The sequence below is a fragment of the Dermochelys coriacea genome, chromosome 4 (assembly GCF_009764565.3).
Source record: "Dermochelys coriacea isolate rDerCor1 chromosome 4, rDerCor1.pri.v4, whole genome shotgun sequence".
NCBI classification, from domain to species: domain Eukaryota; kingdom Metazoa; phylum Chordata; order Testudines; family Dermochelyidae; genus Dermochelys; species Dermochelys coriacea.
In genome coordinates this window covers 31,336,742-31,358,271 of record NC_050071.1, presented here as the reverse complement: position 1 = coordinate 31,358,271, position 21,530 = coordinate 31,336,742, and the positions used below count along the sequence as shown (strand labels likewise).

Here is a 21,530-nt window from a genome sequence, read left to right as displayed (position 1 = left end):
TCAACTTTATACCCTGGGGCAGGCTGTGTGTGTGTGTGTGTGTGTGTGTGTGTGTGTATATAAATGAGGGAGGTCACAATAAAGCTATTTGTCTTCACAATGAAGAACTGTACATTTTGTCTCAATCCAACACAGCAGAGAATCATTTCTCCAGAAAAATTACTTCAAAACGTGCCCATAGTAAGAGGCAGAGTGGAGACTCATTTTGCCAAACAAAACAGCGTGTGGCAGAATGGAAAGGAGGAGCATGCCAGCTATTACGCTTATGCTCTCCCTACAGTTCCAGTCCTGCTCTGTACAGAGTGGGAGGTGAGCCATGGTCTTGCCCCTTTGCTGCCTCTTGGAAGAGAGCAGAGAAGGAGCAGTCACTGTGCTTCCTAAAGCACAGTGACTGAAGTTCTGCTTGGCCCTGACACTGGTCATTACCGGGGAGTGGAAGGGAAGAAAGGAAGAAGGCACCTATATAAAGGGTCATGCAAAATCCAACCCTCTGTTTTTAATCAGCCCTTACTCAGTCAAACTCTCAGTAATTTGACTGTGTATCTGAGTAAAAATGGAGTAAGGATCTCAGGTTTTGGCCCCAAGACATCTTTCATACAAACAGTATCTCCAACCTTGACTTAAATAATACTGCATCAAATTAAATTGTGAACCTGATCTTTTTATCAGATGTGTTTGCATAATATATGCCTGCTTCTGAAGGAGACTGGATACAAAGAGATAAACAGACTGAAGAATCTGCTTTATATTAGATTTGTATGTCATACATTAATGTGCTAGCACACAAACCAGACAGATAACTGCTTTGTTACAATCATACGGTGGAGCTCTATTTTGAATGTAAAAACTAGTGTTGCTGGAATGCATCCGATGAAGTGAGCTGTAGCTCACGAAAGCTTATGCTCTAATAAATTTGTTAGTCTCTAAGGTGCCACAAGTACTCCTTTTCTTTTTGGAAAGAAACTGAAACTCTCTCTTGCTAATGGCTGGCATTCTCAAAAATCAACCCAAAATAAAACCAAACAAAACTCCAACAACTTTGAAAGCTACCTTCCTAATTGTGAATTAATGTATTTTTAGTACATTTCTTGCCACTTACCAACACAACTGCATGATGGGAAATCATACTGGGTTTTGACAGGTGTGTCCAATAAATTTTTTACAGGAGTATCCAATAACTTGGAAGGTGACTCTAAAAAATTATTTAGAACAGATCCAGCTGGTCTTTTAGTTGGGGTTTTTTCAGCAGAAGGAATTGCTTGTTGATCTAAGGCTGAAGTGTGGCTGTCAAATTCTGCAGCAATAGAATTTCTTGATAGGATAGTGATAGGACCTGCTGTTTCAACCTTCACATGCTTAGGTGATTTGATAGTAAGAGCTTTGTGATCAAACAGTGATTTGACCTGAATCTGTTTCAGCTGCTGTTCCATTGTCTCAATGATACTCTTTTGTTGCATGTTCTCACAACTGAAGTGCTGATTCTCTTGTTTAATTGTTTTTTTCCATGTTTTGTTTTCCAGCTGTCCAGTTGATAGATGCATGCAGATATTAGACTTTGAGCCAGCCTCAACTTTTATAGGCTTGCGTGTCACAGTGGGACAAATTTCAGGTTTGGGTTGTTGGTGTATTTGCTGCTCTTGCTTTTGTAAGAGATGCCACCTGAGAGCAGCATGATTTTGAAAACCCTTGTGAGGTTGAGCCTGAAGGTGATACCCTCTCTGGTCTTGTGGGAGAGTTTGTTGGCTGTGTGGTAAGTACTTTTGCTGAATCGGTGTAGCTTGCTGGCTGGACATATCTTGTTTCAAATTCCCACTACATCCCTCTGGTTGTTGGAGTGGTTGCTGTATAACTGAAGCTTGTTGAGATTGTTGCTCTTGTTCTTGAAAGCAATGATGCACCTCTTGCTTTGGGGTCATACTATTTGGATAATATTGCATATGTTTCAAGTCCTGCATTTTGTTTATTCCAAAGAATTCAGCATTTATGGTGTTTTCCTTCTTCTCAGAAACCAAGTGCATACGGCCAGGATGCTGCAGATTAGTATTTGTTTTCAGAATCTGATTGTAAAGGGAAGTTTTACTGTTGCTACTTTGTTCCTGCTCTGGTCCAAGCTGAGGGTTATGAGGGAACTCAGTTGGTTTTATATACTTATTCTCGGTTTGAAAACATTCTTCTAGTTTAAGCTGACTGTAGGATTCCCCATCTATTTGCTGTTCATTGTCACTTTGGGAATGGGAAAAGGTCTGAGACAGTTCTTCACTTTTCCTTTGCAGGGTTTGGTGGTGGTGGTGGGTTGGGGTTAACTGTGGACTGCGTGACGGTTGTGTCTGCTGCACCTGTTTTTGCAACAACTGTTGTAAAATGTTTGAATGTAAGAAAGGTTCATTCTCTCTTGTCTGGGGAGTCAAGTGCTGCTGTTTTAACAGGGCCCCCAAAGGCTGCTCAGTTTGTTGTTCTTGTCTTGCTTGGAAATGAAGCTGCTGTGTATGGTGTTGCTGCACATAGGACTTCACCAGAGAATTCCTCTTTGTGAGCTGTGGCTGGGGACAGTGCTTTTGGAACTGCTGCTGGTCAGCTATAGGATGGACTTGCAGTTGTGCTGCCTCGCTTTTGTACAGTTGAGGCATTTGTTCCTGTTGTATTATTTTTTGGCTATGGGACTGTCCTGAAGGCTCTTTTAATGCATCGGGATTCCCAGTATACTGGTTTAAATGCATCAATTCCATTGGATTTGCTTGGAACTGGAGAATTGACCTCAATAAAGCCTCATTGGGCTTCTGTGGGGAATCTCTATGGTGAAAATGAGTGGAAATCAATTCTATCCAACCTGGTTTTGGATAATGTTGTGGCTGCTGTTTCACTTGGTCTTTTCCTTTCTCAGGAGGGATCTCATGTTCTTTTTGTCCCAAGTGCTGCTGATAGTGTTGCTGCAACTCTCCATTGTTCCCAACTACCTGCAGATCTTGGATGTGTAGTTCTGATGTTGGCTTTATTTCTTCTGTGCGTTGCTGAATGGAGGTCATCATGGTAGCTGGCAGATCACTTTCACTGCCATCCTGTTGTGGCACCTCAGGCTTCTGTGGAAGCTTCTGTTGAGAGTTAGGTTGTTGCTTGGCAAGGCCAGGACTAATGGACATCAGTTCTTCCTGCTGCCCTTCATTCTTCACTTCTCTAGGAAGAGTTTCAACATTTCTGTTGTCATAGGGGTGATGTCTTTCTGTAACCCCAATGGACAGAGTGCTGTTCATTTCTGGAGCTGGAGGAGGAACAGAAGCAGGAGGAGGAGTGAAGGAATCCTTATTGGACATTGAGTTGTGTTTAAACAAAGCACCATTTTTTTCTGCTTCCTCCAAAACCCCCTCCAGGCTATTGTTGTGAGATTGCAGATTACTGCTGGAACTTAGAGAGAGATCTTGGATGGGTGCCCGCCCCATATTTCCATGAACACTACTGTTTCCTGTGCGTAACTGGTGTGTATCATAGCCTGGGTTTTGTTGCTGTAGCTGTAGTTCCGATTTCTGAAGTGAATAGCTACCTGGTAATACAGGTGGTTTACTGGAGTCTTCCATATTGTAGACCTCAGTAGCCACTACAGCTGGCACTTGAGGCAGCTCAGAGTTTGAGGTCTGTGGGGAAATGATCTGCCCTGAGGTATGGGATGAATGTGTTGTCTCATAGGACAACACATTAGTAGCCTGACTGTTAATGGCATTTATGTGAGATGTGTTTTTCTGCATTGCAATGGAAACATGGTCTGGATAATATTGAGACAGTGTTTTTTCTAGGAGTTCACCATGCATGTTTTCCATGGAAGAGGCAGAAACTGTAGCACCATTAGGCATTGGCACTGCCTTGTTCTTAAGTAGTAAGACAATGTTCTTGTTGTGGCAATTAATGTTTTCCCTCTCTTGCTCATTCTGAATCTGGAGATCTTCAGGATTTTCTGAACCATCACAGTTGTATCTTGAAGACCGTATAAAATCAGAAGCTGCATTTTCTTGTCCAGTAAAACTCTCAGATTCCTTCTCATTGCATGAATTGGAGACAGTTGGTTTTTCATTGTTTTCCCCTGGCTCATCTTTTTCACCATTTACCTCTTCATCTTGTTTAATTTTCTGTTCTGATGAAGGCCATATAGAGAAGGCTCACTAAAAGTGCGTTTTATCCCACCATTTTGCATATACTTGGAATACACTCTCTTTTCCTGTAGGAGGTCAGGGCTGGTACGGTTATTTGGGTTTCCCTTCACGTGAGATATTCCATAGCTGTTCTTAAAAAGTAGCCACTTATGGTCACCATTTACTTCAGTATGGGTTCTCTCTGTTAATGGACTTCCATTCTGCAGCTTCACTGACAAAGGATCCACCTGGCAAACATGAGAAGGATGTGGTATTAAAAATGGGCTCAATCTATTGCCATCAACATGGTTGGTTCTATCCTGTTCCATCTGGCCTGCTCCGGGGCCATCCACAAGGTTGCCCTTTTAACGTATCTGAAAGAGAAAAAGGGAGGGAAAATGGTCTAAGTTTAGTTTTATTTGATACACATCAAATCACTGACCAGACACAATATTTGAGCATCTGCCCTCCTGATCTATCTATGCACAGCATCCCAAGTTACAGTGGTCTCTCCCGTTTAATCAAACCCAATGTTTTCTGAGGGTGTTTTCAATAGCATTGGACTTATAAAGTGTCATTTGGTATTATAAAGTGTCATTTTTACATGTTGCAGTCTGATGTATTTTTAATAAATTAAAAGTGAAGCCTGAACTGAAACAATATCAGATTGGGCATGAACATGTGAAGCTGATGGTGGTATGCAAGCAGAGTGAAACTGAACCAGACAGACCCGCTTTTAAAACGGTGCAGAAAAAATGCTTGGTTTGTTAACTTGGAACCATTATGCCTTATAGCAACATACTGTCTTAGTTCATATTTTAATTTGACATGCTTTCTGAAGTTCAGCACATGATTAGTTCAAGTGTGTTTTCAAACTTGATAAGAACATTTTCAGCACTAAGTTCCTAACAATGGATGCATAGGTGAGAAACTCAGATTAGTATAGAAAAGGGCATGCAAAAATAAACTGGGGATGAGAAAATGCTGTTCAAACAAAATTATATCTTAAGGCTAAATCTCTTGCATGATTAATGATCATTTTTTAATGAAAATATAAGTATTTACTGCTTTGCCTGTACTTTTCTGTAATGATTTTTCTTCCAAGTAAGGTGGAAAATCATGCAGAAACTGTAGTTCCTAGACTTAGAGCTAATCCTGTTACTTGATTATAGTATGCCAAGCCTCTTTTGTCTGATTTGAAGGATTATTGCCACCAAGCTTGCTGGTTAGAGAGGCACCCCTGCCCCTTTATTCATCAGCTGTTTGACAAGGTCATTTAAAGTTGATTTTCCAAAGATCTCACCCTTAACAAAATACACGCATGAGAAAACAAAACGAAAACTGACTACTCTCCCCTGGAATCCCTATACTCATTCATTATTGTTACAGTATCAACATTACCATTATGCATTTATTTAAGGAAAAAATTAAAATCATAGTACATATTCATATACAACAGACTGTATTTGCTTGATATTATGAATGAAGCCTGTGAGCATGCCTTTAGAATTGTATTTTTGTTGTTGTTCTACAGCAAAGCCTAAAATCTGTGCATCTTGGATACGAGTTGGGTAGTTTGGAAATTCTTCTCTTCAATAAATATCTTAATATTCAATAAAATATTTACCTTTTATTTATATAAAAAAGGTTTCACATTCAATAAATGTGCTGCCAGGTTGTAGTGAACAAATTCCACCCACAACTGTCCAATTCAGGTTAGGCAGATCAACTGAAAGTTCAGAATGACAGAAAAAGTAGAGAAAGCTGTTGTTGCACTCTCTCCATAATTTGTTCTTTGTTGGTTTTATCGTTCACCACCAACACCCCAAATGACAGAAGAGAGACCGACAGAGCACCTTGCAGATGTTAGAAGGATTTCAGATTGGGAAAGTTAGGAAAATGTGTCAAATATTAAATACATAATGTACTAAAGGTAGAAATGAGTCCAACGTAAAAATTTTGACTCGCGCAAATTTTTGCAATGAAGACATTACTTCTAGTTTGCATAGAAGGGAATATGAAGGGCTCTCTATTATTAATTCATACTTGCTTGGGTTAGCTTGGGCTAAGAGCTCCACAAGTGGCTGATATTACCACTCCCCAGAGAAGACTATTACATTTGAAAATTTCTCCTATCACAGTAGATTTGCCTCCAAGAGCACAGAACAGGATTATTTATCCTTCTCTAATTTTTTTACAATGTCAAATTGCACCTAATTTATACAATGTGCACTGAATTCCAGGGTATTATTGCCTTACTAAGCTCAAGTGAATAACAGAATTCAGAAACGCTCTTTAAGTAAGAATTGCTCTTGGGCCATGTAAAATTATTATAAGCAGAATTGATAGCATTATATAAGATTACTGGGATTCCCTTTCTGTTCAGGGCACTGACTTCAGAATAGGGACAATCAAAGCATCACAGGTGTATGCTAAGCAAAACTGGATAGCTGGACATATGCTAACCAGACCCCCCATTTGTTCTTAAATGTGCTTTTAACCCTTAAAACTCTTTTCTCCATGTGCCCGAATATTCTTTATACAACAAAAATATGCTATGGTCACATTGCTTCCCAAACCCACCACGAACAAAGTGAGTTTTTAAAGTAATTTGGAAAACAGAAACTAGAGATGGAGAAGATCAGTTATGTCATCTAGTCTGTTCCCCTAATAAAGCAGGATTCTTCTGTGTACAATATATATTCCAGCATCTTGGCTTGGCAAGCTTTAAGAGTCCCAGGTGATAAGTTTCAGAGTAGCAGCCGTGTTAGCCTGTATTTGCAAAAAGAAAAGGAGTACTTGTGGCACCTTAGAGACTAACAAATTTATTAGAGCATAAGCTTTCGTGAACTACAGCTCACTTCATCGGATGCATTTGGTGGAAACTAATAAATTTGTTAGTCTCTAAGGTGCCACAAGTACTCCTTTTCTTTTTCCAGGTGATAAGGCATTTGTAACTTCCCTGGGGAGACTATTCCATAGCATAATAGACATCGCTGTTAGACTGGCATATCAGGGAAACTTTCGAAGTTCCCCTCATTCCATGTAGTTCTTTGAAGTAAAAATGAAAAGTAAAGGATGCTGCACTATTACATTCCCACCCAATGGGGTTCAAGAAACAGACATTCACCCTAACCTGAAATTGCTTCCCTTTCATTCCCTACCTGCTGTCTTTTGATACCTGAGCTTGCAGCCGAACATCTCCCAGAGGTGAAAGATGAGTGTGTAAAATGCTAAATTACACAGTATTCTGAGCAAAGTACAAAGGAACAGTAATTAACACTACCCTATCAGATTATTTTTTATTTCTATCAAAACAAGGTATTAGTCTGTGTGACTGAGCCATGGGAATCCTCTCCATAGTCTTCAAAGCATATCAGTATTTTAACACTGGTGATTGAACTCTACTTTATCACAGAGGGTAAAGTTTAACTCTTGTTGAAAGTTTTCAAAAGCTCCTTTTGCTCTGTGTTTTGTTGATGGATAAAAGAGCCTTACTACTTGAGGAATGTGTGGCCTGTATCTAAGCTCAGCATGCAAACCTCTGTGCAAAGTGTGCCTGCTCCTAAGGAGGGAAACTCATGATCCTTGAAAGCCACCTATTTCCTTCCTTGTTATGTGACAAAAAATACATGCACTCTTCACAGGCTTCTCAAAAGCCTGACACTACAAATCAACCAATCCCTTGGATTCTGATTGGCTCCAGCATAAAAGGAGGTGGTGGAAGGCATTCCAAAGCAGGATTAAACCATTTGACTCTTCAAAGCCTAGTATGAACTCATTGGTTTAAAAAGCCTCACACTTTCTTTCTTCAGAATAACTGTTGGATTGGGGTTACTTTGCATTACTCTTGATTCCCCATGTATAAACTCAGTTATGATTCTATTCACAATCCTCCTGAGTCTCATCTTATTACAAACTGTAGAAGGTGCTCAGACAAACCACAGTAATTTTTTGTAATGCAATTTAAAGTTAGGAAAAACCAAGCAATAGTATACCTCTGGTATTTATTTCAGCTAGTACACCATGCATGTGCTTTAGATGCTACTGTTGAATTGTTTAGGACTGCAAAATCTGGACTCTATGGTCTTTTTACATTTGTGGTGGGGTGAACTACATTTCTTTTAAAGAAAACTCACCTTTACTAAATGATAGTAGTTTATTTTTTCTCCTCCAGTAATAGTTGTTTGAGCCAATACACTTAGCAGCTCTAACGTATTTTCCCCCAGCCATAATTTATTAGGAATTCAAGTCACATCAGCTGCATCTGTGAAACAATTACTGCATCTAGGACGGACTCTGCAGTCTAATCCATCAGAATTATGACTGGTCTCTTTGAAGATGCCATGATGCATGACTTAAAAATAGCACATTACTGTGGAAATGGATCAGCATCTCACCTCCCACCAAGTTGTAATTCTGCCCACCACTATTTGACTTCTTGAAGTATCCAGGGACATACATTTATTTCTTGCCATAAACTGGGCACAAACGAGAGATAAGGAGTTAGAAGTAGATTATTGTTTGTTTGTTTTTTTTTAAAGATGTGTAAGTGCCTCTTTGGAGTGCTCCTGCAATCTTCATGAGCACAGAATATATAAGAGAGTGACTTATGTACAATTAGATGACAGGAAAAACATTTTTTTTTGGTCAAAAGAACCTTGGTTATGTTGATTTGCTTTCTTTTGATAATTTATCTGTTTTGAGCCAATTCCTGAGGTTCATATTTTATTAACTATTTGTATTGTGCTGATTTGCTAACTAGGGACTTTGTGAATGCAAAGAAGTTTGGCTGAGTAAACATCCATGATCAGATTCTAACTAGCCCCTGTACATACATCAAGTGCAGGAGGCATAGGAAGAAAATTGGGGTGAGTTCCCCCCTCCTCCAGCTCTTCCACAAGGGCAGGCCAGAATTCCATTAGGAAGAGCAGTGACTGTTCTCTGTTGGGATGTCCATGAACACTTGCTGGCTGATAGAATCAAAATGGGTGGTACTATAGCCCTCCGTATCAACTAGAAACAGAGCAGAGAACACACTGCATCTTTTCCAAGGTGACTTGCTGATAGCCCAGCCATTCACAGTGTATTTATGCAACCAGACCTCCTTATGCTGTGATCTCAAACATAAACGGGGTTGGACTTGGTCAGTAGCTGGATGGGAGAACACAAAGTAAAAGTCAAGAAAGTACAGATGATAGCAATGGTGTGACAGTCCCGTCTATGTCAATACTAAACTACTGCCCTGCCCCAGCATGATGCTTTGGTCACTGTACTGCTAGACACTTTTGGATGAAACAGAGGTCTAAATCATTTGCAGTCATTAAATTCCCATGGCAGTTTCTGCAAGAGAAGAGTGTTTATCTAGGTGCCCTGGCCAAATTCCAGTTTGGGTAGTTAAATTCTGCCTACTTTAATTCCCCTTCTAATATCAATTGAATACAATAGTAGGCTCACTTTGGGATTTAACTTGTTTAGTGTTACTGTGCACAATTAAACAGTAGCCTATCCTACCCCAGAAGTGGATGAATTTCAGTGGTGGGCAACCTCATGCCTCTATCTAGTTTGTAAAGCACTTTGAGAGTCTTCTGGTTGAAAGAAGCTATAGAAGTAACAATTTATGAATTTCAGCAAAGAAAGGGAAAAAGCTCAAAACAGCTCTTCTCTGTAACATCATAAACCATTACAAACCATGGGCTAAATCCGAAAGTCTTTACTTGGGTAAAAAGCTCTTAAAGCCAATGGGAGTTTTTTCCTGAATTGCACTTGGTAGATAAGCTAATGAAATTTTCAGAGCACACTCTGAAGGTAGTGCTGCCAAGCAGTCAAGCAGCCACAGTTTGAACTTCTGTGTGGTCCTCAAGAGTAGTCCTATGTACATCCCAATGGATTATTGTAATCTATAAGCAATAATGGCATGGATAAATTCTATATCTGAGGAAATGACCACAGTTGCCTTAACAGATGAAAAAGGGGTGCTCTTGACCACCAGCATCCACTGAGAATCCAAAAGCAGTCAGAGACAAACTCACCAAGCAATGAAGCTCTTTGACAACTTCTCCAAAAGAAATGTGGGCAGGCTCCAGTACCTCCACCCCCTCAAGATGCCACCAACATACCCCAGTCTACTAGCATCATCCTTGAATTCTCTGGATTGAGCAACATTTTCATCCAAGTTCCCATCTCAGTCAAGCACTTGGAAAAACAGATAAATCACATCATCTGGATTAGTTATAAGCCTCATGTCATCCATATATTGATGGTATCGCAGTGAAAATCATCTTGCTATCCTCAGCAGTCTTGTGTGCACAGAAAAGAAGCCTGCAGAACCCCTGAGGTTTTCATTGACTCCAATGGACTTTGGAACCCAAAATAATTAAAATACCAATATTTATCTCTCTCATAGATGCAAAAGAATGAATATACAAACATAAACACGTGGTTCAGAGTATTCTATCCATGGATTTCTGGGCCCCAAATCCCTTATGGACTACCAAAATTCATCCGATTGCCTTGTTTTAGATTTTGTATTTGCACCACTTCTTTAGCAGAAAGTTCTGTAGTAAATTATTCTTTAGTGCTTCCTCAGATGTATAGTTATCCCTTCCCAAGTCAATTGTAATAGATGCTTGCTAAATTGTTTCTAGATCCACCTTTTTCAAACAGTAACATACGAACAGTTTAGGAAAATACATCCTCTGGTGAAGCTCTGCCATCAAAAACGCAGAGGGACATGTGAAATTGAGGAACGGCATTTTTTGGGGGGGGGACAGCAAAACACCTTAGAAGCAAATATTTGGTATGGATATTGTCATCCCTTCAAATACATGACGACATTTTCAGCTTCTGGAGACTGGATTAGAAAAGAGAATTTCATCCAAGGTCTTGATCTTATTTTTGGACTAGCCAATACATTAGTTTAAGAAGATCTTAGGCATCAACTAATCTCAAAGAAAACAGCATTAATCCCAAATTGTGCACTAATTATAAGTCAAAAGAAGCAATTTCAAGTTACATCAATATTTAACAAGAAGCCACAGTGTAACTTCCTCAGGACAGTAGGAATATGGAAACCTTGTTTTCTGAGGTTAACATTCTGGCAATAGTATTTTTTTTTTTCCCCAGGAGCTGGAGCTCCATTTTATTTTTATTTTTCTGGAAGGCCATTAACTAAGACATTGTACTAAGCCAAGTTTGGCGTTAAAGCCACAGACACCAGAATGCTCCAACAGCATTCTGACAAATTTTTGAGTTCTCCCTTATACTCAGCTTACTCCAGTACACACAACTTGTTTTATTTTCATTGCCTTTCAAAACTCTGCAATGGTTTAGTAAGAAACTGACACTGAGAAGCCAAATTGATGTATTTCATGGCATGAAACATTTGGTTAGGAAGGTTTTAGGAAAAAAGTTGGAGAGAGACAGGTGGCTGGCCTTTTTATGGAAACTGCCTTAGTGGTAAACCAGGAAAAAAGAGTAATCTTTATAGACAGGAAGTCTATTTAAAGGTGCTGTCTTAAAGTTAAGCTTCACTCAAGCCACTGATTTCTAGAACAGCATAAAAATTCAGCACTACTGTGTTGACAAAGGTTATGGGTTGGAATCCCAGAATGAGCTGACATTTCAGCCTTCCTTCAATTTCCTATGTTTCAAGGCACATTCTTTCCCATGTTAAAATGTACTCTCTATGGCAAGATGCAGCATGAAGAGCTAGAGAACTAACTAAAAGAGGAGAAAAATGGCAGATTGTGTTTTAACTCTAAGGCTTTTAGGCTCCAACAGTAGATCCTCGTAACGGTGATATTTATACAGTTCTACAGGGAATTTCAGTACTCCTCTCTGGCACTCCTTTTAAAATACTTTCAAAGCTTTGAAAACAGTCGGTCTTTCTCATTCTGCAGGCTGCCATTCACTGCCAACTCAGTTCAGCTCATAATCTTCCAAGGCCTCCAATAGCCCACGTGGATTTAAGAGAATTTTAAATGGCTGACGTACTAAGACATTTTGGGGTATTAAAAAAAAAGCATATATCAAATTTTAAATTAAAACAAAAAGGCTACACAAACTTTTGTCAGTTTTCTACAAAGTTAGCTTCATATTCTGCCATATTCTTCACAAAATATTATTTCACTAGTTGATTATTCTCTGTCCGGGATGTGGACATACTTCTGGTGCACAAAGAAGCAGTGTGAATTACAAAGCTCATCATTTTTAAGCAGTAGTGCTACTTTTTTCAGGACACTGAGGTCAATGTATATGTGTATGTGTGTGTGTATATCTATATCTATCTATCTTTGTTAGAGACTTGAGTGTTGTACTGGGTTTGAATTAAACTTATGATTCTCCTAGCTGAAAAGTCTGAGTTTGGAGAAATATCTTGAGTTTATCAAGTCAAAAGAAAAAAGCAACTAAATAATAATTAAACTACTTCATCCATCCATCCCTCTTTGCTCTTCCATGAAAAGGCAGCAGATGAACTTTGTTTTTTCTTATTTAAATATACAAATCCCACCAGCAAGGCCTAGTGGAACTCCTCATGGTTGTAAGCACTATCATAAGTGTTTGCAGGACTGGACTTCCAGCTTGAAGTCTGATAAATATGGTCTTCAGCTAAAGTAAGAAGTTAAAGGAATGTCTTGCGTGTATTAGTCAAATTCCAGAGAGAAGTGTGTGTGTGTAAGCGAGTGTGTGCTGAAAGCTGTTGTGTTGCAGTCCTGAAAGAACTGTAATTGTATGCAGTTTCATACCACAGCTGTTCCTTATTATGCCAGCAGCAATCTTCAGGTTTGTGAGGTTGTTTTTTTTTTTTTTTTTAAAAGGCAGGTAGGGGCAGGGAGGAGGGTAGTCAGGTTTTAAGCTCCAGCACATACAACTGGTTTAGCTCAAAAGAAAAAAAAAAATCTGCATTTGGTAATATAACTTCTATAGAGCCTTTGGGAAAATGAACAGCTGCTTTTTCTTAAAAATGGAAAGACGGGGGAGGGGAGAGACAGTCATGAGGATACTAAATGTTCAGTGTAGCCATTTAAATTGAAATGCACACTGCTGTCAAACGCATAAAGGGACATTAGATTTTGGGTTTCCGAAAAATATGATGGCTAGCCAGGTTGATTATGACAAAATGAGCTAATAATTTCACTGTGGGGGAAGGGGAAATTGCCAGCAAGAACTATTTGCTCATTATACAATCTAGCAGACCACCCATCATAAAAACCCCATCTAGCTCACATATGTTTGTGTGTAATTGATATGTAATAAATCCAAAATGTGTTTCAACCAATATCTTAAAAATTCATGATAGGTATAGATGACTAAGAAAATGTTCTGAAAAGCTAGATATGCCTAAACGTGGAAGACTAAAAATGAGAGATCTGCCCTGGGCTAAATGCAATTAACTTGCAATAAAGTAGTACATGGGGAACCAAAGCAAATCAGACCAACATCAAAATTTTAATGGGAAAAATAATCTGGTTCACTGTGCACTTTAAAGGGCACAATTCTGTGAAGTGCTGAATGCTTCATAGAAGTCATTACTCATTTGTATTGTGGTAGTGCCTGGAGGCCTAGAACAGCTCGGACCTGTTGAGCTAGGCTCTATACTATTGTGAGAGAGTGGCCCTAAAAAGTGTGGAATCTCCTTAACTCCCATTAAAGTTAATGGGAGTGAGAATGGCGAGCTGCTTTCTGGAGTGCTTAGCAACCTGCAGGCCAACCCTCTACATTTAGAACTTTTAAGATTAGATCTGACTCTGAGATCTCTATTTTCTGGCCTTAAATGTAGGGTGCTTAAGAACATAAGAATGAACCGTATTGGTTTATCTAACCAAGTATCCTGTCTTCTGACAGTGGCCACAGCTGGATGCTTCAGAGTGATCCATCCTGTTGTCCACTCCCAGCTTCTGGCAATCAAAGGTTTATGGACACCCAGAGTATTGCATTGTGTTCCTGACCATCTTGGCTAATAGCTATTGATGGACATATCCTCCATGAACTTATCTAAAGGACAATGCCATTCAAAAAGACAATGAAAAAGAAAGGACACGTTTCAATGAAAAGCAAATACCTACGTGCCATTGTCATTTATTTCTCGTCAGAACTTCTTGGTCCATCATCCAGAGCTTCTTTTTAACTTTTAACAACATGCTCAAATTATTTGGGGTCTTAATGAATATTTACATAGTGCTAGTCCAATGGTTGTCTAGTAGGCTCAAAATAAAGAAATATCTATTTCTGTGAAAAATGTGTGTGCAGCAGAGTTCTGTAGACCAGCTGTACAAAAGAATCATGTATTTGCATTAAAGTATAAGCAGTATTCAGGATCAGGTTTTCTTGACCCATACAAAAATACAGGAAATGATCAGAAACATTGCAGCAGCGCAGCTGTAAATTACACTGCTTGGAACCATTACTGTTGAGCACATTAGTATATTTATAAGGGAATGTACATTTAACACATCCCTACAGGTGTGCATGGCACTTCACAGAGAGATCAATGACACAGCCCCTTCCCTGCCCAAACAAGCTTAAATCTATCCTGCAAAAAGATCATGTTCTTGCTTTGGTTTGTGGTGTATGAATCATGATGGTCCTGCATTTATTGGTTTGGTTAATTGTGTTTGTTTATAAACTTATCATAAAAGTTATTTTACATAATGAAGTCCACTTGTATTTTAAAAAATAAGCTATACTGATTGTGCATAGCAGGATTGAGGATAGCAGGGAGAAAATCTTCCACTGTGGATTTTAAACCAATATGGTCGTCCAACTTTCTTTCATGGCAATCTGTTAGAGTCCAAAGGCGTGTGTTGACTATGTAACACTTAGAGGCATGAGGTCTGTATCCATTAGCACGTGTATTCTATCTCAAGAAACATTAAAAAATAATAATAATTTAAAAAGTACTGAGATGATTCAGGTTTTATACAATAATGGCCTCATTTTTCTCCTTACCCTTATCAAGAATACAGATATGAAAAATACATTAATTTTACTGATAAATATTACGTGGGCTGCATATCGCATGTGTGCTTAATACAATACATTCAGCAGAGAAACAAGTAACTAATTAAAATACCAGACTTCACTAGACTGGTTCCTGTGTTGTGTCCTATTCAGCAGCCACATTTAAGGCCAAATCCTGTAGTACTCACATAGGATGCCAACTGACTTCATATAGGTGAAATGATCATTAAGGATATCTGGATTTGGGCCCCCCTTCAGCAAAGCACTTAAACATGGTCTTAAATCTCATTTACTTCAAGCTAAACATGCTTAAATGTTTTTACTAATCAGGGTCCTAGTCTTTAAATTCTGCTATCTTTAGCCCTTGCCACAGTCCCTTCCCCAAAACTGCTTATCTTACTCTGATCCAGGGAACCTCATTTGCTGACTGTTGTTCTTTCTGAGGAGGAAGATATTTTTTATTTTAATTGGTGCAATGTAGTGCCCTGTTCCCTAGCTGCTGTTTGTCATGGCAGAGCACCACACTGCAAAGGCAGACTAACAGGAATAGCTAACTATTTGAAAAAAACATAAACACTGAAATGTTCCATGGCTACTTGGGTTGGAGAACTCAAACACTTACTGTGCTAAATAAAGCTTCTGATTCAAACAGGGTTGGTTTTGTTTTTTTTGTTCAATTTCCTTACTTTTGAGTAAAAAAGGCCTATATCAGAGTAGCATTACACATCTCAGTATTTATAACCTTATCTTTCGTACTTGCACCAGAATATTTTCCTCCCATCTAATCTACTTCATTACTTTTGAAGATGGCCTAACTTGAATTACTTCTTTCCTGAATCACCAACTGCAGGATGTATAAGGCCATAACACTGGCTCTAACTACATCTGGAAAACCTTCCTCCATCCTGTAGTACGCTGGGGTTACTGAATGGCTCTGTGGATTAACAGCATGCCCCGGCACATGGTCAGCAAGTCACGTTCCAACTAAAATAGGACATCAAATAGTCAACTTTGGAGAATTATTTTTCTTATAGGTTACAGAAGTTAATACAAATTGACATTGTTATTAGTTTATAGGCAAATATAGTACAAAGTTCAGGTAATACTAATTTTGGAAGTGTTCGTTACGAACTGTTGTCCCTTTATGATTAGAATTTATATATATAAATTGGATATTGTTGATAATCAGCAAAGCATAATGTAAAATGTAGCCAATTCCTTTGATAAACGTTTGCATATCACACCAGGAAGCTGGGATTGTGACTACTGCATGCTAAACAGTAAGAGTCTGTTTCAAGGACTCATGCTGGTTAGACAACTCCCAGACCTATACGGCTAGGAAACCATATCACCACCCCCATCCCTGTTTACCGTCCAGTTAGAAAACTTAAAGCAGGATGTGGCATTTTGCAATCAGCCAGCTTGTAGACTAGCACACACATATTTTGCATGTACAATTATTTATATGCACAATATCTGCATTTGAACATGCACATTGAATTGTGCTAAGCATGAAACATTGATAGCTGTACATCTAACTACTCTATTTGCAATATGTGTGAAATGGCATGTTCCACCCACCCAACATGCATATTTTTATAGGGGCAAAACTAAAGACAACGGTTCCAACCACAGCCATCTATGTCCACAATTTCAGAGATGAAACAAAGCAATTATAATGGGCCTGGTGAATAGAATGGCAACTTTTCTGTATAGCTAAATCTTAAATGAAAGCTATTAACTTGAAATCTATGTAATTTCTAGACGTGGATTGAAAATAGTTTCAGGTGCTATACTCCTTCCTGAAACTCCCTACTCATTTGTGGTTTCACAACTACATTTTTCTGTCTCGTTTTAATATCTGGGCATATTATGAAAACCCTGTGCAGTGAAACTGACTATAAACAAAGTGCTATCAAAGTGCTAACTGAATAAACTGGAAAGATAGAGGGTGAAATCCTGGCCCCGTTGAAATCATTAGCAAAACTCCCATTGACTTCAACAGAACCAGGATTTCACCCAGAGACTATCATCATAGTTACCGGAGGTGTCTGCTGTAACAATAGTAGGTTAACCCTCTTCCCCCCAAAAATCAGGCAAAAGTATCATTCTTTTATATTTGTGGTGTGTCTAACTCTCATGCAGTTATAATTTAGCAACACTGAGTATTTTCATTCTTTGGCCATTTTTATTTGCATTCTTTACACAAAAATTTTCCTTCCTAGGAAGAATATAAATTTGTGAGGGTTTTTTTTTAAATAAAAAATAAAAATAAAGTTAGGGTTATACTGTACTTTTTTGATCTAGAAAGAGTAGAAAGTAAAATGTAGACTGAATCCACCAGGCCTGAATAAAGAAAAAATGACCATCAAATTGAAAAAGGACAGAAGTTTACTAAGAGTACAGATGGATCTCCTTCCCCCATACCACCTTTGTATGATATTTAGAAAATAAGTTTGATAGACGTAAGCTATCAAATAGATCACATATTAGAAATTTAATACAACATTCTGTCTATCATTTATAATTAACTTTCAGGTTTGATACAATGTAGAATAAAAATTAAATCATAAGCTGTATTTGATATGAGACTTCGTAATTTTCTTCTACTTGAAGAACCTTGATGACTTAGTATATGTGCAGTGTTCCAATTGCAGTCTCATGCTCCCTGACCTGGTACTTTGGAACATAAATCTCAAAATCAGTCTTCATTACCGTCTTCTTGCATCACATGTGCCTACTCAATTTAAGATCGAGAGCCTAATCCAAACCTCAATGAAATCAAAGAAAGGCCCCATGTCCTTAAAAAGGAAAGATGATAAAGCGACCAGCTATAATGCCACTTAAGAGCAATATCCATGGGCCAGACATTTCTAGCATACATACAACTTTATTTTCATATAACATCTTTATTCCAACAGAATACCAAAACAATTTACAGTTTAAACACAATTAGTGTTCATAGCAAAAGGGAAGGGTGAAAAGATATATTTTCAGTTGGAATTTTACATGAAATGATGAGTTGGGACTCTATCCTAAAAGGTACTGAAAAAGCTGGTCCTACTTCAGAAAAGCACTTAATACTCCTGGGGGAATTCTGCGCTACTGCGCATGTGCAGAATTTATGTCCCCCACAGATTTCTTTGCTTCTCTGCAGAAAAATGTCTTTCTGATGGGGAAGCAAAGGGAAGCCACAAAAGTGCAACCCTCCCTAGCAGTATGGTTCAGGTGCGCAGGGCAGCCTGCAGAGAGGTAATTCACTGTGAGGCAGGAGACAGGACTGCGGAAGACCTGGCTGGTAGCTCCTACCTTGTGCTAGGCTCAGCTGCTAGTCCCAGATGCCAAGGATGGGACTTCCTCTTCCCCTGCATGACATCCGGGGCTGGGTCAGACCCACCCCCAGATTTCTCCCCCAGCTGCAGAAAGCTCTGAAAACTCTTTCTTTCCCCTCCCCACCCCTTCCCCCCAGCTTCCTGCACTCATTGTTCCTCAGTTGCAGGGCAAGGGATCCCTGTAGAAGGAGCTGCTCTCCACCCGCCCAACCCCCATGCATCCAAAACCCCTCATACCCAGACCCTCCCAGCAAGCCTCACCGCTCCGTACTCAGAACCCCCCCTCCATAAGCCCCACTCTTCCTGCACCTGGACCACTCCGACAAGACATCCACACCTGGATCCCCACCCCACTGAGCCCCTACCAGCTGCACCTGGATCCCCCTCCCACTGAGCCGCACTCCCCCAGCATCTGGACCCCCCACTGAGCCTCCACACCCAGATCCCCCCCCACTGATCCTCAAATACCTTCACCTGGACCCCGCTGCAGAGTCCCATTACTGTTGCACCCAGAATCCCCCCCACAAGCCCTGTGCATCCAGATCCCCCACTGAGCCACCCGCACCCAGATTGTCCCACATAGAAACCTCTCAACCCACACCTGGATCCCCCCACTAAGCCCCTCCACACGTGGATCCTGCCTTGCTGAGCCTGCCTGACCACACCTGGTGCACCTGTAACAGAAGGGCAGGGTCCTGGGGTGTTTCTGGGGCAAGCCCGATCCTTGCGCTGTGTCAGGGTTGGGTGCAGCCTCACTGCTGAGTCCATGTCCCAGGGGAAGCTGCACAGTGATCTCCCACATCTGTGAAGCCAGTGGCCTGTGCCTCCCAATGCCATGATGGAGCCTCCACATTTATGGACAAATAAAATTTGCAGAATTTTAAAATACTGTGCACAGAATTTTAAATTTTTGACGCAGAATGCCCTCAGAAGTAACTTAGGGCTTGTCTACACTGGCACTTTACAGTGCTGCAACTTTCTTGCTCAGGGGTGTGGTTTATTAATATTTCAGGGATGAACTCTCTTGCTGGAGTTGAGGCACAGAATGTCTTTGGATTAGGGAATAGGAGTTAAAGGAATAAGTAATCTTTGTCACCATTTTGACATTGTTTCTCCTTCCATTTTTTTGGGTGTTTTTCCAAGTAGTAGAGAATCTGCTGGCTCATGCTATGCAGGGGCAAGATAAAAACTGTGTATTAGGGGGAGTGTCTCCCAAATAAATAGGTTGCTATTTAAAGGGGAAGGGAAAGAACAAACTAGTTTGGGGAGATACTGTATGCTTTCCTCTTTCCCTGAGCAAATTATCAGTGATACTGGTAGGACTCTAGAAAAAGTAGATAAAAATTAAAACACAAAAATCAAACCAAACAAAAAAACAACCCAAAGCTTGGAAGAAGGGAATTTTATCTATGTAAAATTATCTGGAAACCAAAGATTAGCATTCAGCTAGAAAATTTAATTGAGCTTTCAGAGAGAAAGAGGAAGAACTTCCTTTTATCATCTGATGTAATGTTTCTTTGGAGGAGGGGGCGGAAGGTAAAATGGAAGGAAAATTTTCCTGTTTGCTGGCTACAGGAACTAAGTAATTCCTATAAGCCTCTACCTGTTAAAGGCAGGCATGACTTGCAATTTCCTCCTAAAAACAAAGCTGATTTACACTGATGCATGACAGATCCTACAATGAGACTGTGAAATGGTATAGTTTCTCCAAAACGACAGATGATGGGAGTTTATCTGAGGATAAAAGGGGAGGGATTCTCTGCACAAAGTCAGTTTAGGAGAGATGTTCAGAGCAAGAGCAGCTGTCTGCACTCTCAAACCTCTAATCTAAGAGGACCACATCACTGCACTGCCTCCCTAAAAGACAGGTTAGACTGCACTGCTATTGCACTATCAACCATTTAAGATGTTTTCTGTTTCACTGGCTTTTATTTTTTCCCCTATTCAGATGTAAAATAAAATCCAGGGGATTTCTGAATTGAGGTCATCTTGCTTCTTTTGTAATGGCAGCACCACACTCAACCCTGCTGTCACCCTGAGGGCTTTTTCAGCATTTCTCAAGAACTCTGAGGATAATAAATTCATTCAGGTCTTCACCCAATAGATAATTTTTGTGGTCTATTTAAGAGAACAGATTTTGAATATTTTATTGAATTTATTTGAATATATTTAAAATATTTATATTTTATATTTTATAATATGTGTTATTTCCATTTTTGGTGCAGCCTTATCAGTTGCTGTGCATTTCCTGTTTATTATAGAAACATCTCATTTGCTTTGAATATGCATTTTAGCTCCAAATTAACAAGAATGATAGCAAAATGTCAAGGAATGCTTGCCAAGTCTGTGTACGGCAAGTCACTGGTTTAAGGATAGTTTGAAAAGGGATGTAATGAACAATTCAAAATCTACTTGAAATATGCCCTGTGTACCCCATGGTGTATCAGCATGAAACTTGATAAAAATTAATTTTCTGCGTAACATGTTTTTAAACTTCACTCGTCTTCGCCATTCAATCTCATACCTTCTCTGCTTCCTCCATCAGTCAGTTTTGTTTTTCGTCACATGGTAGTCAAGAATACACCTAATTTCTCCGATTAAATGACTATTGAAGAGATGCCACTTAAGTGGACTGTTAGGTATGGATGGCACCCTGAGCCTGAGAAGGAGCCAAATGCCCAAGCGAACAGCCAGAGGCCAAAAAAAACCTTACTTCAGACCACCTGTAGCCACCAAATAAGTCACACAACCATGGGGCTATCCCATGCAGATGGAAACTGTAGCAGCTCCGTTGGCTTCTGAAGTGAAAACTATGATAGGCTTTTGGCTAGAACAAGGCTCTCAAAGTCAGGCTACAATGAGATCCTCCTGGGTTCTCTCTGTTCCTGCTTCGTCCACTAACTTAAGTGACTTCTGCAGATCAGATAATAAAACTTGCCTATACTAGGAAAAATTACCCATTGTTGACCACAGCTGTCAGCAATGGGGGTAGCTGGAAATGGTGCTGAACATGATTTGTCTGTTCACATTTGCAAAACTTGTAGTCACACTGTATTCAGTACCTGTTACTGACACACGCAACGGACAGCCCTCATAGCGTAGTCCACAAATTAATCTG

The 21,530-nt window shown here is 39.6% G+C and overlaps 1 protein-coding gene across 1 annotated transcript in view; it reads right to left on the bottom strand.

The window, feature by feature from the left end:
• TET2 (tet methylcytosine dioxygenase 2) overlaps positions 1–21,530 on the bottom strand; it is an 89,573-nt gene that overhangs the window by 31,399 nt on the left and 36,644 nt on the right. Inside the window, 2 exon segments of the mRNA XM_038398687.2 lie at positions 1,100–4,120; positions 4,123–4,492. Coding sequence (XP_038254615.1) covers positions 1,100–4,120; positions 4,123–4,447 — 3,346 coding nt within the window. The 5' untranslated portion in view covers positions 4,448–4,492.